At 34.9% G+C, this 15953-nt stretch overlaps 1 protein-coding gene across 6 annotated transcripts in view; it reads right to left on the minus strand.

The window, feature by feature from the left end:
* Positions 1 to 15953, minus strand: part of RCBTB2 (RCC1 and BTB domain containing protein 2) — a 41791-nt gene that overhangs the window by 20579 nt on the left and 5259 nt on the right. Inside the window, exons 2-10 of one of the 6 annotated variants that reach the window (XM_015592788.2) lie at positions 11623 to 11720; positions 11476 to 11549; positions 11217 to 11281; positions 6437 to 6592; positions 6070 to 6220; positions 3738 to 3904; positions 3022 to 3180; positions 2783 to 2890; positions 1639 to 1781 (exon numbers count right to left, since the gene is read on the minus strand). In XM_015592788.2, coding sequence (XP_015448274.1) covers positions 1639 to 1781; positions 2783 to 2890; positions 3022 to 3180; positions 3738 to 3904; positions 6070 to 6220; positions 6437 to 6592; positions 11217 to 11258 — 926 coding nt within the window. In that variant the 5' untranslated portion in view covers positions 11259 to 11281; positions 11476 to 11549; positions 11623 to 11720. Of the gene's footprint in view, positions 1 to 1638; positions 1782 to 2782; positions 2891 to 3021; positions 3181 to 3737; positions 3905 to 6069; positions 6221 to 6436; positions 6593 to 11216; positions 11282 to 11475; positions 11550 to 11622; positions 11721 to 15953 lie in introns of those variants that run through there. The other 5 variants (XM_006916444.3, XM_006916445.3, XM_025049937.1 and 2 more) reach the window with 5 other exon arrangements.

Here is a 15953-nt window from a genome sequence, read left to right on the forward strand (position 1 = left end):
AACAGAGATTGCATGTGTGTGTTTCACAGTTGTAATTCAAAAACTGAAAAAAGGTAAGAAGTTTTTTAAAAATTTTAAAGTTTTTTTTTTTTCTAAGATGGAAAAGCAATAGCTAACTCTCAAATTCCAGGTAAGGAACCTGGCACTGACATAACTTCCATGCCCTGACTCTCTTTCTCCCACCAAGCTGTCCTACAACCCATCTGTCCCTGCATGCCTGTCACCTGTCAGAAGACCAGGGCTGCTTATTCTGGAACTATCAGGGACCAGCAGTGCAACGTAGGGCAAGCTGCTGGTGCCAGATGGTAGCAGATTCTGTTAAGTCCAAGGGCGGATGAGATAAAGTCTAAGTAAGAGTAGCAGCACAATAAAATGGTAAGGTACCATACAAATAAATGTTTTTATTTCTATGTTACTTTGGTTTGATCTTATAACACTTCTTTGTTGTTTTGTCTAAATACTAAATGTCCCTACCCCTGGATTTGCTAGCCTGAGGCATTTTTGAGATTATTCCAAGCCTCAAGACTGTCCCTTCTCTTTTTACTGAGTAGTTCTGAACTACCTTTAAAAAGAAATGCAAATGACATGGCTGCAGGTACCTAGTGCGAGCCCACTAGTTCAAGACCTCATTTATCTCTCCTCTTCAGTTCTTAAGGAGTCCTGGTCTTATTCTAAGATTTGGAGTAGGGGAAGTAAAAACCTATTTAACATAGGTTAAATAAAATTAGCCAGGTTTACAACACTCAAATGAAAATCAAGGGGATTGAAAAATGACAATTTGGTTCTTTTTTTCACTATTAAATATTACAACAGAAAAATACAAAAGATTTTCATACAAATGAAAGATAATTTATCCATATATTTATTTTTAAATCAGATATAACAAAAAATAATAGGTAAAATAAAAATGAAAATAGCAGTATGAATTTCTACAAAGATTATAATCCTGAATGAAATGTTTTGTTCCATACTACTGTCTCAGAAATGAAGAGTGAAAAGCAGTTGATATGTCATGTTTCAGAAATCTGAAAGAACTTCAAAAACAGTAGGATAAATTGGAAAAAATTTTGGATATGCTAATTACTTAACACAACTTTACAAACAATGGCACAAAACTAAGTCAATTTTCTAACCATTTTACTCTTCCTCATAATGACAGCTTAGGAGTTAAGGTCATGAAACAGCTCTATCCTTTTCAACTGGGGTATTTTATAAGTAGCCGAGTGAACGACTTTGTACTACATCTTACGTACTTTCATTTTCCTAAACCACAGAAGATAAGACCTAAAATATTATTAACTTCCTCTTCAGAATGTAAAACTGAACGATGAGGATGTGGTGGGAAGGTAATTTGTGAGGGAGAAGAATAATATAGAATAACTGTTGGAGGTTTAGTCATTGTTTATACAGACAGAGCAGCTATTGGAGGTATAGACGAAATACAACTAAGGGAAAATAGAATATTTAACATACAGTCAAAGTCCCCAATAATTCAAAAATCAATTTAAAAAAGGAATGAATGCTCTCGTTAAAGAATATTCTAGTACTAGCAGTAAATTCCTCACAATTCTATACCATGTCTAAGTTTTGTTTAATCACCAAAGAGCACTGAAGTTATTTTGAAGATGCGCGTATTACCTGTCCTTTTCCACAGCGACAGGAGTAGGATAGGACTGGTTACTTTTATTGCCAGTGCCTAACTGGCCATAAGAATTTGCACCCCAAACATACACTTGGCCTTCATCTGTTAATACTAATGTGTGTGCGTAGCCACAGGCAACCTGAAAGAGAAAAACCAAATCCATTCAGGCCCACAAGCAGAAGGAAACATGCTTTCACAGGCTAGGTTAAGAATCAAAAATGAAAAAAAGGGAAGAGGCAGCCTGCCCAGAGGGGCAAGCGTTAAGTAGGGTAACCAATAACCCTCCAGAGCCCTAAGAGTAAGACAGGCAGGAATGTTTTAGTGACATAAGTGCTGTGTTCAGCTTCAACGTAGCGTTCATTAGGCTCACGGAGCTCAAGTGGTGTGAAGTGAATAAGAAACAGGTTTTTTTTTAAGAATTATTTTCTTTTTTAATTATAAAAGTAAAACACGTTCGGTGTGAAAAAGTAAAGTATACATACAAAATTAACCTCAAGATCAAGATATTTTTCTATTTATATATAGATACAGAAATACGTGCCAATAGGTTTTTTTAAGTGATCATATTATATAAGCAGTTATGTGTCTTTCTTTTTCATTACCTATAGCATTATGCCCATATCGTTAAAAATCCTTTGTAAACATCATGTCCATTTGTATACATTTAGTGTAATTTATTTACCAATTAACTTTTTGTTTGCTTAAATTATGATACATCTATTATTTACTAAAGTTACCATTTCTTTCTCTCTTGCCTTCCCTCTCTCTCTCTCCTATACCTTTTCCTATATCTTCTCCACTAATTCTGTGATTTTCTCTTTGGTTCATTAGAATGGAGTAGAATTACAGATCGAAGGGAATGAATATTTTTAAGGCTCTTGCTACCTACTGCTAAAGTTTCTTTGGAAAACCTCGTAACATTTTATATTCCAATTACTGTGTATGAGAGTGTCCTAGAAATATAAATTTTCTGATGAACATCTATAGCTTAATTCAGGGGAATAGAGCTTGAACCTTTACTTCAATAAAGACATCCAAGCAGCTAAACTTTTCATCCTGCTAAGAAAACTGTTTTTAGTACTGTTTTATTTGCTACTGAAGACTTAAAAATAAGCACACGCAAACCAACAGTGAACGTACCCGCTGGACGCAAATGCCTTGCAAAGCTGCGATTCTGCAGGGGGTTGACTGGTTGCCACTGCTGCCGAGTCCGAGCTGCCCATTTCCATTGTAGCCCCAGACGTAGACCTGAGAGAAAAGGAGAGACGCTATGCCCCCAAATTCGAAAAGCAGTCAAGTTCTCTGCTGTGAGAAACATACCATGTTGGTAAGATACCGATAGGGCAAACAAGTTTTTTTAAACGACAAAAACTTCTTACCTCCCCATTGTCCACCACTGCCACTGAGCACATCTGCCCACAAGCTATGTTCACAACTACTTTATTCTGTAAGCAGCCAGTGACTCTTCGAGGGATCGGCTGATTAGCTGTTGATCCAGATCCTACCTGCCCGGAGTTATTATAACCCCAGGCAAATACCTATTTGAAAGAAGAGATCAATTAATGAAACACACTAATTTATAAAGTGTCTCAATTAGACACTAACATGTACTTATGGCATCTTATTTTTGCTCTCAAAGTGGTTGATACCCATAAACTGTCACAACACAGGCAGAGAAGTTTTCGTAAAATTCATTCTTACAAAATGCATTAACTTATAAAATTAGGTTACTGGTGTTATTTACACAAAAAGCAATAATTATTACCAAATATCATTTAATACTTATAAGAATATCTACTTTGCCTCAGCCATATTTTCCAGCATGTGGAGATTTTTCTTTTTGCAAATAACTCCTTGAGCATAGCAATATAGAAGGAAGGATACATCCTTTTAAATTTAACAGTAATAGAAATCTTTACTTCATAAAGGCATACTTCATGATATAAACACCATGACTATGAACTCCTAACAATAAGACTGAATATTTGAGAACAGTAGTTATTTTAATCAAATGATCGTATTTCTAGGACTGCTATAGGAATCTATATAATCTTACTGAAAAATAATCAATGAGATTTATGCTGACTATTCTCACCTCTCCATCAGATGTTAGCACCAAAGAATGGTAAGACCCACAGGCAACTTCAATCACTTGTTTGTTTGACAAATTAGTAGAGATATGACAGGGCACTAAACCGTGATTAGTTGTCCCATTGCCCAGCTGGCTATAAGCATTATGACCCCAGGTAAAGATTTCTCCTTCTAAAAATAAAAAGAAACATAACCAGCTTTCAAAATATCTACTTCATTATATTAAAATATATATTGCGCACTTCTACAAATGAAAACTAAAAATTAAGGTGCAAAAGCTAATTAACCTCCCTATTCCAACAAACTCGTTCTGTAAAAAAAATATTTGAAAGTATAAACTTCATTCTACCTCAAAGCAACAAGATGAAATTTAAATAAATGCAATCATAATAGCTAGAAGATAGGTTTTTAATAAACAGTGGAAAAAAGGCTGCTCAGAGTAACAGAAAACACATTAGATTAAAAGTTGAAAGATTATAAGGTGATTAAACTTCTCCGGGCCTTATTTTCCTTATCTATAAAATGATCATCAAGTTATTTTTTTAAATCTTTGTTATTATATCACTTATTGTGTGGTATAATATACACTCATAAAAGTTCATAAAATATATATGTACAGTTTTATAAATAGTTATAAAGCATACACATCCACGTGCTACCACTCAGGTCAAGAAATATAACCTTTGATCACCTCCAAAGCCCCCACATATAAATCCTGAATAACAGAATTTAGTTGGTTCTGTTTTTGAACTGGAAATAAATGGAATAATAAGGTATATACTCGTTTCATCTGTATTTTCTACCATATTGTCTCTTTGTGCTACATCCCAGATAATTTCTTCTGATCTATCTTCCAGTTTATTTTCTCTTTTGCTGTGTCCAAACTACTGTAAAACTTTTCCACCGAGTTTTTCATTTTAACAATTACATTGTATATTTGGTTCTTTTTCCAATCTTCTGTGATCTCTGAAGGTATCTCCAAGCTCATTGTTTACTTCCTCGAACATGATAAAATATAGCCATCTTATAATTCTGCCCACAGATAATTCTAATATCTTATATTTAATGGTTAGTTTTTGCTATTTTTTTGCTGGTTTTCAGTCTTGGTGACTGTTTCCTTAAGAACCTGGTTATCTTTGACTATGTGCTTCTAATTGCCACTGGAAAATTATTTTTCAATGGCATTGTACTCCCTCAGACCCAGGATAAAGGTGCCTTCCTAAAGGAAGGATTTGCACTAACTTCTATTGAAGAGCTACCTCTTGAATAGATTCAAGGCTTTTTTTGTGAATTGGAATAAAAATCCATTGTTACAATCTCTCAGGGAGAGGTTCTCTTTTTTTTCTTCCCGATTTGTTCAGAGCCAAGAAAATCTTCAGTTCAATCCCATAGAGATGGAAGAACTGATTCATCCTTGCCTTGAGAATGTAGCCCTTTGTGGTTCCAGCCAAACGTGTGAGGTCTTTGACTTACGACCCCTTCACCTCATGAGGACATCAGACCACAGCTCCATTTAAGTGGACAGGCAGATGTCTCTAAGGCAAAATTAGCTTCAAGTTCCATTCTAACTTCTTAATTCACTGTTTCCCAAACCTGACCTGTTAATTCCTTTCTGCCTTGTCAGTGCTTTGATGCCTTTATAAAAAAAAAAAAATTTTTTTAAATATTTTTTCTAGAATTTTTAGCTGTTTTTAGTGAAGAAGTAGTATAAATAATCTAGCCTGCTATAACTGGCAACCAAAATCCCTAAAACTTATTTTTTAAATGTGAAATAAATATACAAAAGAATATAAAATTTATTTTCAGTTTAAAGAATACTAATAAAATAAAAAACTCTAAAGTATGTCTTAATTATAATGTCTTATTCTGAATTCATGAGCCATGAGAATATTTAATTCCTTGTATTACTAATACCAACCACATCCATCGGTCACTGTTTAATGTAAGAATCAAAGAATGCTAAGTTAGAGGGGACCTTGGAATCTGGCTTTCAGTTCACAGATCAGGAATCTCAAATTCAGAAAGTCCAGCTTGAATTCAGTGTTCTAATGCAAAATAATTAACTTATAGAGTATAAACAAAAGGGGCTTACTGGATTTAAAGCATTGTCATTCTTACCTCTAAAGTGCCAATAATTGCTAGATTCCATCTGCTACATTATCTGACTCTGACATTCAGATATGTTCGCATTTTATGTTGTCTAAAGCATAGTCAAGGGCAGAGCCCAAAACTCTTGCCCAATCAAAAAGTATGTTCTCAACTTAAGAAGTAGTCCTAGTTTTGTTTCTCAACACATAAAACAATGGCTAAAATTCAACACTGTGTTTCCAGGTTACCTGTTGTTGCAAGGATAACATGTGGACCGCTGCCATAGCTGAAGCAGGCTATTTTTTTGCCACTCAAAGAATCCAGTCTCCGAGGTTCAATAGTGCTCTGGATGTCACCTAATCCCAAACAGCCACAACAGTTTGTGCCAAGCACAAAAATCTGTGGGGAAAACCATTGTTAGTTCAAACAGTTCTATTTCTGACATCCTTACATTCAAACAGGCATAGTCCTCCTAAAACAAAACTACTTCATTACATAATAATAAAAAAGAATCTTTTTTTTTTTTTACCTTAATTCCTTAGTTCCCCCAAGGTCTTAAGCTTAGCAAATCCATTACTAAGAATAGGAGGGGCTGAATTTTTTTTTCAAAATTACCTCATCATTCACTGTAGAGTATAAAACTTCATTGCCAGCACTGCCAAAAACACAAGCCTGACGAATTAACTGCAGTTCTTCCTCAGAACAAAGGGAGAAAATTGGCCACTTTCCCACATCTAACATCTTCAAAGATGACACAGTAGCCTGTATTGGCTAAAAAGGAAAAAATACACATTGAGACAATAAATTTAAAGATTATATTTTCTTTGCCTCTTTCACTTCTGTAGAATTAGCACTGATTTTATGAGAAACAAGCTCATTCTATTTTTGAAAGGCCTCTCACAGCTATGAAAATTGCCTTTACAAGCTCAACTGCTTCAGTACTGCTCTCACTGCAACCACGAGCCTGAGACCCTGGACAAAATCAGATCTCACCTATCAATATTCCTCAAGGACGCAGGAATCGTCCAAAGCTGAGCTTTGGAGGGCTGGATATCCAGCAATCACTTGAAGTGTTGGCTCTGTCTAAAATGTAGCTCTGGAAACTAGGCTGGTATAAAAGCAGGAAAACATGAGAGACAGGAAGGATTGCTTTTTAATCTGCTCAGTCTCAACAAAACAAGTCCTTGGAAAAGAACAATGCTAAAGGTGCCAACAAGGTGCCACCAATCCAGAAATTTCAGGTGATGTGTCAGTTCTGACTTTAATTTTGAACAGTTGGTGGTTTCCCCCATCCTCCACTCAGTTTGGGGATTGGTAGGAAGAAACATCTAGAAAGTATGTGTATTAGTTTGCTAGGGCTACTGTAATAAAGTATCATAAACTGGGTGGCTTAACAGTAGAAATTTGTTTTTTCACAGTTCTAAAAGTCAAGGTATCAGCTAGTTTGGCTCCTTCTGAGGGCTGTGGAGTAAGGTGCTATCTCAGGCCTCTCTCCTTGCCTTTTAGACAACCGTCTTCTCCCATTGTCTCACATCAGCTTCCCCTCTATGTGTATCTGTTTCTGTGTCCAAATTTCCTTTTTGAAAGGACACCACTCATCCTAGATTAGGGCCCATCTTAACTAATTATGTGTGCATTCACTTCATTTCCAAATACGGCGACCTTCCAAAGTAGTGGGGCACCTCGTCTGTTCAGGCTGTAACAAAATACCACAGACTGGGTGGCTTATAAACAACAGAAATTTATTTCTCACAGTTCTGGAAGCTGAGAATTCCAAGATCAAGGCACAGCATAGTCACGTTCCTGGTCCATTGCTGGCAACTTCTCACTGTGTCCTCACATGGTGGAAGGGACAAGGGGACTCTCTGGCCCCCCTTTTACAAAGACACTAATCCCATTCACGAGGGTTCACCCTCATGATTTAAGCACCTCCCACTTCTTAATCCATCACCTTTCAAGGGGTAGGATTTCAACATATGAATTGGGGGAGGGGGACACAGTTGTGCTGCTCAGTGACAGAGATATAGTCTGAGAAATGGGCAATTCTGTCATCATGCAAACACTGTAGAGTACACTTACACAAACGTAGGTGATACAGCCTACAACACCCCTAGGATATACGGTACCGGCTATTGTTCCCAGGCTAAAAGCCTGTACAGAATGTTATGTACTGAATACTGTAGGCAACTGTAATGTGTTGCGCTACAACATTATAGTGTCACTAGGTAATAGGAATGTTTAAGCTCCATTATAATCTTACAGGACCACCATCACATATGTGGGCCGTCGTTGACCGAGACATTATACAATGCCTGACTGTAAATTCGTAACAGGACACATTTAGATCATAAGCATCTGCACTTCCATAAAAGCATTCAATGTGGACATTATACAAGCTATTTTAAAGAGAGCTTGTATTGATTTGCTATACTAGAAACATTTTTACTTACGTACTTTTCAACTTTCAATAATTTTGAAGATTACAATAAGACATATAAACAGCCAATATGCCTATCAGATGGCACGTTTGGCAGTTACCCTCAATAATCACCATACTCTTGCTGGATTTAAAGGAGCAAGGGATTTTCTAAGGCCTGTCTTTCCCAAAAGCTATTAAGTCAACCTTCCCAGGAATGAGTTCTGGTAGAGAGCTGATTTTATTAGCTACTTATTTTCTACAGAAAGTATATTTGTCCCTTTTGCCTTAGGTGTCAGGTGAAGATATATATGTTTATTGTGAGAAACTGGCTTACGTGACTATGGAGGCTGAGAAGTCCCACGATCTTACAGATCCAAGCTGGGGAGAGCTGGTGGTGTAGTTCAGAGCCCAAAGGCCTGAGACCCAGGGAAGCAATGATGTCTCAGAACAATCAATGAAGCAGGAAAAAAGGGATGAATTTCTCTTTCTTCCAGCTTTTATTCTATTCAGGCCCTCAACAGATTGGACAATGACCAACCACATTTGGGAGGGCAAACCATTTTCTATTTCCACCAATTCAAATGCTTTTCTCAACTGAAGACACCTTCACAGACAGAAACAATGTTCAGTCTGCGCACCAGTGGCCTATTCAAGTTGACAAAATTAACTATCACACCATGTGAAGACGCACACTGAAAAAGGCCATGATGATGGAGGCAGACAGTGGAGTGATGCAGCAGCTACAAGTCCAGGAACACCAAGGACACTGCCAGAGCCACCGGAAGCTGGGAGGAGGCAAGAAAGGATTCTTCCCTAGAGCCTTCAGAGAGCATGGCCCTGTTGACACTTTGGTTTCAGACTTCTACCCTCTGATAGAATTAACTAACTAGTAGAGAATTAATTTCTGTTATTTTAAGCCCCCCAGTTTGTGGTATTTCATTAGGGCAGCCCTAGGAAACTAATACAGAGGTAAAGCAGCGTGTCACTGCTAACAGCATCACACCGAGTCAGCGGCAGAGCCAGAACCAGGGTGAGCTCCCCTGATGCCAAATCCAGCCACCAGATTATAAGACCCTGTCCCAAGAATGTCTTCTATTACATTTTGGGCAGCACCCAAAGCACTCAGAGCTAAGGACAGAATTTTATTATGTTAGTCTAAGCTCCTACTTTAAACTACCTACCTCCTTATATTATCAAGGGGCCTTATTTTCTATAAGGTCTTCATTTTAATTTTTTCCTATATAAGTCCAGAAATTGCAAAAAGAACAATGTTTGGGATGTAGCTCAAATATTTAATGTAGACGTGCTAATGTGCTAGATAAAAGAGTTCTTATATGTTATTTCTAATCTCAATTGTAGAACACAGATGTAGCTATCTTCGTTTTATATATTAGAAAATGAGGCACAGAGAGACTAAGTTATCCTCCAAGATAGCTTCTAAGTGAGTAAGCCCAGATTTTTTTCCATACATCATCTGTTGCTGGGTAAAAAGTTCACAGAAGAAGTCACACTGCTAATAGACCTAGCGTTTGCTTGTATTTGCGGGACTTAGCTGTAGTTTGCCTAGAGTCATTGATGAACAGGGCAGTAATGTCTACTGTGGGTTGTCTTGCATGAATACAGCAGAAGGTGATATACAACGAGAAGATAAGCAGCAATACAATTATTGATTGCTATCTCATTTTTTCCTTTCAAGCAGACTTTTGGATTTCAATCTGCCCTGCTACAAAATCAAATGGTTTCTTAGATGCTTAGAATCAGGTTGTAAATTCGAATAGCTCCTCAACACCTGTCTACAAATCACTAGTTCTGAACTTTCTTCCTGGCCAACCTGTACAAAACCTGTAGGAGCACCCAGCTCGTAACTCTGCTGACCACTGGGATTCATGTGTGTGTTTGTAATGTCACCCGCAATCACACATTTTTTAAAGGATGCTACTGGCTGAGAGAACATTAGGTCTGACAGTATAATTGAACATTTATTGAGTGTCAGATATTAAAGATATAAAAATGGGACATAATTGCTCCCTTCAAGAAGCTCACAATTTAATAGAAAATCATCACAATAAAACCTAAGCACAACAGAGGTTTTTTGTATGCAGTAATTTCATTGCTAATTCCATGAGTCCATTCTTTTATTTTATAAAACCCATCCCCCCCCAAAAAAATTATAAATTCTTCTATGAACATTTTCTAAGACTCTTGAGTTCTATATATTACTTTTGTAAGCTATTTTTGGACTTTCCTACAAGGGCTTCAAGTCAGCACATGGTAACACTATGGTTCGGTTTCAGAAACTTCTGAAACTATGCTGGCTTTGTATGATTATTTACATTGTTCACTGTATTTTGACAATATTTTATTTAAAAAGAATAGAAAACAAAAATTAAATAGTGGCAATTCACATTAAGCTATTAATAACAAAGAGCAGATATTTTCTAAATTTAATAAAATTAACACAAGATGGAAACCAATGTGCATGCTGAAAGATGTGACACTTTTATCATCAGTTGAACACTGATTGGACTTAAGCAGATTGCTTGTAATGTTCAAATGTAATGGAAAAAATAAAGAATATCTATGAATTAAGAACATGTCATCTAAGATAGGTATTTTATAATTTTTTTAAAATCCCTGGGAATGGGGTAAACACTGTCCGGCTCAGACCCATCTGCAGGACAGCATTGTCTGCGAGAGCAGGGTACGGTTTGCACTCCTCATCCAGCTTAAACATCACCGTATCTGGGAATCTTCCTCTACCCCTCAGACAATATGCATAGTTCCCGGCTGGCCCTTCTGCCCTTTACATTCTACATACCCACAATAGTTATCTGTTAGCATCTTAGTTACTGTACTGTGAACCTCACAAAGATAAATACTAATTCACTGATCTTCCTCTCAGATGACCAATAAATATTTGATGAAGTGTTTCATGCGACAGAAAATATGTGCCCCAAGGGCATGATTTTTTCTAACCTTGCCACTTTCTCCATAGAAAAGGGAAAGTTCCTCTTCCATATGGACTCAGTCCTGCACAGTCCCTGAGGAAAAAAGTATTTGGTAAAATCAGCATCCCATATGTCAAATGAAACCAGGCAGGTTAAAATTACTTCTAATTAATAGAGAAAATAAGCTAAGCTCAAATATGGTTAAAAGAAGATAAAGGAATTAAGTTTCAGGCATGGTAATTAACAACTATAAAACCCAAAAGGTGTTTGAACTGCTCTGGAATTACCATAAGGCCTTTTATGGGAATCCTCCTGCTCAGGTTTGGAAAGGTAATCCCAGGATAAATGTAAATTCTTAAATCTATAAAGAAATAAGTAGAAATTTTTCATTTCAGATTTGACTTTCTATAGATAAGGAAAAATAAATTTTAGACCTTGGTCTAATTTTCCTTGGGATCGGAAAATTCCAAATCACTGTGAAGAGCAGACTGATCAATTCTCAGCTCCACTGAAGAATATATGATTTAGTAAGCTGAAAAAAGAAAAAGGAGTAATGAATGAAAAGGATGAAAGGATGAATGAATTAACATAACTTTGTTAACTCAGACTTTAACAAAAAATCTGAAACAACAGCCATCAAGAATGTAGCAACAGCAATGAATGTTCTTGCCTTTATTAACCATCTCCACTATAACCACTTCCTAACACATAGAATAGCAGAAGCAGCCCTATCAGAAGATATGCAATATGTCTGAACTGAGATTCAATAATTACAGTCACCTATCTCATCACTAAAAATAAACATAAATAAGTATTCTTTCTCCTCCAAAGCAATTTAATAAAATCATATTTAATAATGTTGAATTTCTGATTTGTTAGGCGGGTTCTATTTACTCAAAAACAATCCATATTTCAAGTGCTAACATCAGAACTTTTTATATGATATTATTTACAAGTAGTTAGAGCCTAATAATAGATAAAAACAAATAAGGTCAAGTCTTAATAGTGTTCCTTATCAATGTTTTATGTGCCCTGAGGATACCGTTAAAATTTTTTCTTCAGCTGTAAAAAGGTCTCTCAGAATATAGGAATAATAATATATTCAGAATAATTATAACTCAAAAACTATGGCAATTAATACAAATCATTATTTCTAATGTTTGGAAAAGATATGCTTGTTTTTAAACGGATCAACTGGACTTTTCTCACTTATAAATTTATAAAACTAGACTGGTTGCCAATGTGGAAAGATAATGTCATGTGACACTTATTCCTATATGATCTGTCTCCTCTATTAATTACAAGCACTTTAAGGGAAGAGACCATGACTTTCATTGCTATAACCAACACAGCACATGGCCCAGAGTGGAACAATATATATTAGTTGAAAGCATCCTTTGAATATAGCTTTTTTTTATACTGGATACTGACTACATGGGGAATTCTTCTATTTTTGCCTCATCCTAACTGAAAATACCTTTTTCATATCTGCCCCAAGTTTATTGGAATAATAATAAATAGAGGAGAGGGATGAGAATAACGAGGAAGAGAAGAGAAAGGAGTAGAGGAAGAGAATTTGAAGGCAAAAAAAAAAAAAAGGGAACTAAACAAGAGAAGAAAAGGTGACCAAAGTAGAGATGTGACTGCCCTCATTGTACTTTAGGCCACCTTTGTTCCTGGTAAAAGAGAAATCTTGCTAATATGCTAAGATCACTGAACAGTATCCTGTGTTTTTATTTTTTTCCACCCCATCCCTCTACCATTGTAGGTAACCAATTTCATCGGTTTCTGATTTATTCTTCCTCTGTTTCTTTTTTGCAAAACTAAGCAGATACATGTATGTGTTTTTCTCAATTCCTTCTTACACACAAAAAAAAGCCTACTTTATATACTCTTTTACAATTTGTCTTTTTATTTACTTAACAATATATCCTGGAAATCACTCCATATCAGTTAATAGAGATTTTTTTTTTAACAGCTGCATATCATGTTTTAAAGAAGGAAAATGAATAGTTTTTTTCATTGTCTTTATCAATTTCAAGTATAGTAACTCTTTAAAAATTAGAATGGTTAAAAATGAGCCTTTCTGTTTATTTTGCTAATCAGGTTAAGATATAACTGCATGTATGGCATATGAAAATTACCATATTCAAAAAAATAACGTTCAGGAGGATTCAACATAATTTCATTTTTGTTGGTCAGAATGTTCTTAAAGATTTAAAAATGATTTGAGATTAATTACAATTGTACACTACTATGAAAAAAATGCTGAATTCTCTAGCATTGTGGATTGGCTTTTTTAAACATTATTTAAGTGTGATATTAACATAATAGAGAAAACAGAAGGAAAAGACATATCATCTTGCAACTTTAGTAATTATTTATCTGCAAAAAAAATACAGTTTAAAAATTCTATCAGCTCTATTATAAAAAGTAAGCAGCAAAGGTGCTCAATTATAAAAAAAATTAAAATTGTAAAATATAACTTTTAGATATTATACTTTATAAGTTTTGGGAGCAGGCTTCAACAATCTGGACAATGTAACATATGAAAGAACATATATTTTAAAAAGTTTAATCTATGTCAACATAGAAAATGTAAGGGAAACCATCCAGAATATGAAAAAAGCAAAACTTTCAAACTTTTGGAAGAAAGAAGAGAAAACATCTTTATGATCTCAAAGCAGGGAAAGACTTTTTTAATAAGGCACAACACAAAAGCATAAACCACAAAGAAAAGACTGGTAAATTATACTACATTAAAGCTTAAAATTTTGGCATAATAAAAGACAAAATGAGCAAAGGGAAAAACATGCCATGAACAGAATGGGAGAAGATATTTTCAACATATATAACAGATAGCTGGCAAAAGATTAGCATCCAGAACATATAAAGTATACCTAAAAATCAGAAGAAAAAGACAATCCAGTTTAGAAGTAGGCAAAAAATACAGACAATTCACAGAGGAAATTAATAAACATATTAAAAGATGCTCAAATTCACCATGGAATTTACCATGGAATGCAGTCACAGTGAGAGAGCTCAGCCATCAGGGATGATAACTAGGGTTGTTGAGGATACAGACCAAAAGACACTAGAATTGCTAGAAGGCACATAAACTGATACGATAACTTTAGAAAGCAACTCAACAGTAATGTCTTTTAATCTTTTTTGATACACATATGTAGTTGAAAAAAAAGTTCCACAAAATAATTCTTACCCTTATTACAAAATAATTCTTTACTACATAAGATGTTCAGTGATATCTTTTCTGTTTTTCTATTTTATTATATTCTATTCTAACCTTCTTTATTTTATCTTTTTCTATTTCATTTTAAAAAGAAAATGCTAGTCTCAGCAGACTAAAATAATGTCAAGATCACTAATGAGTCATATCTTGTAGTTTGGAAAACACCAATCTAGATGAATTTTAGAACATATACATGATTATTTTCAAAATCAAAACAGAAAACGTAGAAATAGCAAGCTATAAACAGTGACATGTGCATACCACACAGCAATTAAATAATTTATCTAGAATCAACACAGATAAATCTGCAAAACAATTTTGACCAAAATCACTAAGTTACAGAATGATGCATATTGTACACTATTTGATAAAGTTTAAAAATATAGAGAAAATGATAGCATTTCAATATGTTATCTATACTGACATATATATGGCAGGACTTTGATGGGTATTTTTTTCATACGGAACTTCTGATGGGGGTAACTACAAAGATAATATTTGCCATGTAATTCTATCAATGAATTGGTATGATGTGGCTTTTCCATCTCACAAGAGTTTTCAAGATGTTAAGCTTAAATTAATCATCTGAATATGGGAGGATAATCCACTGTTAAAGAAAACATCTTAGAATCAGAATACCACCATTTTAATATTGCCTTTACCATGGACACAGAAATTGAATAAATGTTTGATAATGACAACTCATAACCACAATTTCTTTCACCATCTATAAAATAAAATTTTATCAATACCATAGGAAGAAAATAACTAAATAATATAGACAAAGTATAGTATCTTAAATGCCATAGAAGAAAAATCCAAAATAGAAAAAAGTTTACTATTAGTATATTAGAATGGCAAAAATGTGGTTTTTTGCTTCTAGCCTAAATCTACTTACAAATTTCCCATCCCTTTTCTGCACACGAGCGCAAATTTCCTTACAGACCTTGAGCAGAGGCTAGCATTTGTATGGGAAATATATTCTTCATAGTGAGAAAGTCATGGCCTAAGATCATCCTACATGATATATACTACATGTTACTTTATTGTCTTTTTTCCTTACATGAGTTTTGAAATATGTGACTTGGTTTGTGGATATAGCTAATTACTCATATTAAAAAGTGCCTTGTGCTTTGCAAAATAGTTTCTTATACATTTCCTCATTTTGTTTAAATATAATTTAAAAACTACATTATTATAGAATCTTACCATACAGATATTTGCGTTGCAATATTAAAAAATAAAAAATGGGAGAATACGTATCTTTTCTAAGCAGAAGCTCCTGCCACTGATCTCTGCCTTTAGAGTTTCAAAATTAGACTCTCAAGGGTCAGTGTTTCAAGTTTTGTCAAGAGTAATTTTCTAAACCAAATATACACCAAAACTAAGGTAATCTTTTTCATGACATTTCTTATTTTCGCTGTTTTCCTAAACGTGTATAGTTCAACAATTTATTTCCAAATTATCTCTGTTTAGGACAGATAACTCTTTATTCTCACATACTGTATTTCGAGT

The sequence above is a fragment of the Pteropus alecto genome, unplaced genomic scaffold (genome assembly GCF_000325575.1).
Source record: "Pteropus alecto unplaced genomic scaffold, ASM32557v1 scaffold24, whole genome shotgun sequence".
Classification (NCBI taxonomy): Eukaryota; Metazoa; Chordata; class Mammalia; order Chiroptera; family Pteropodidae; genus Pteropus; species Pteropus alecto.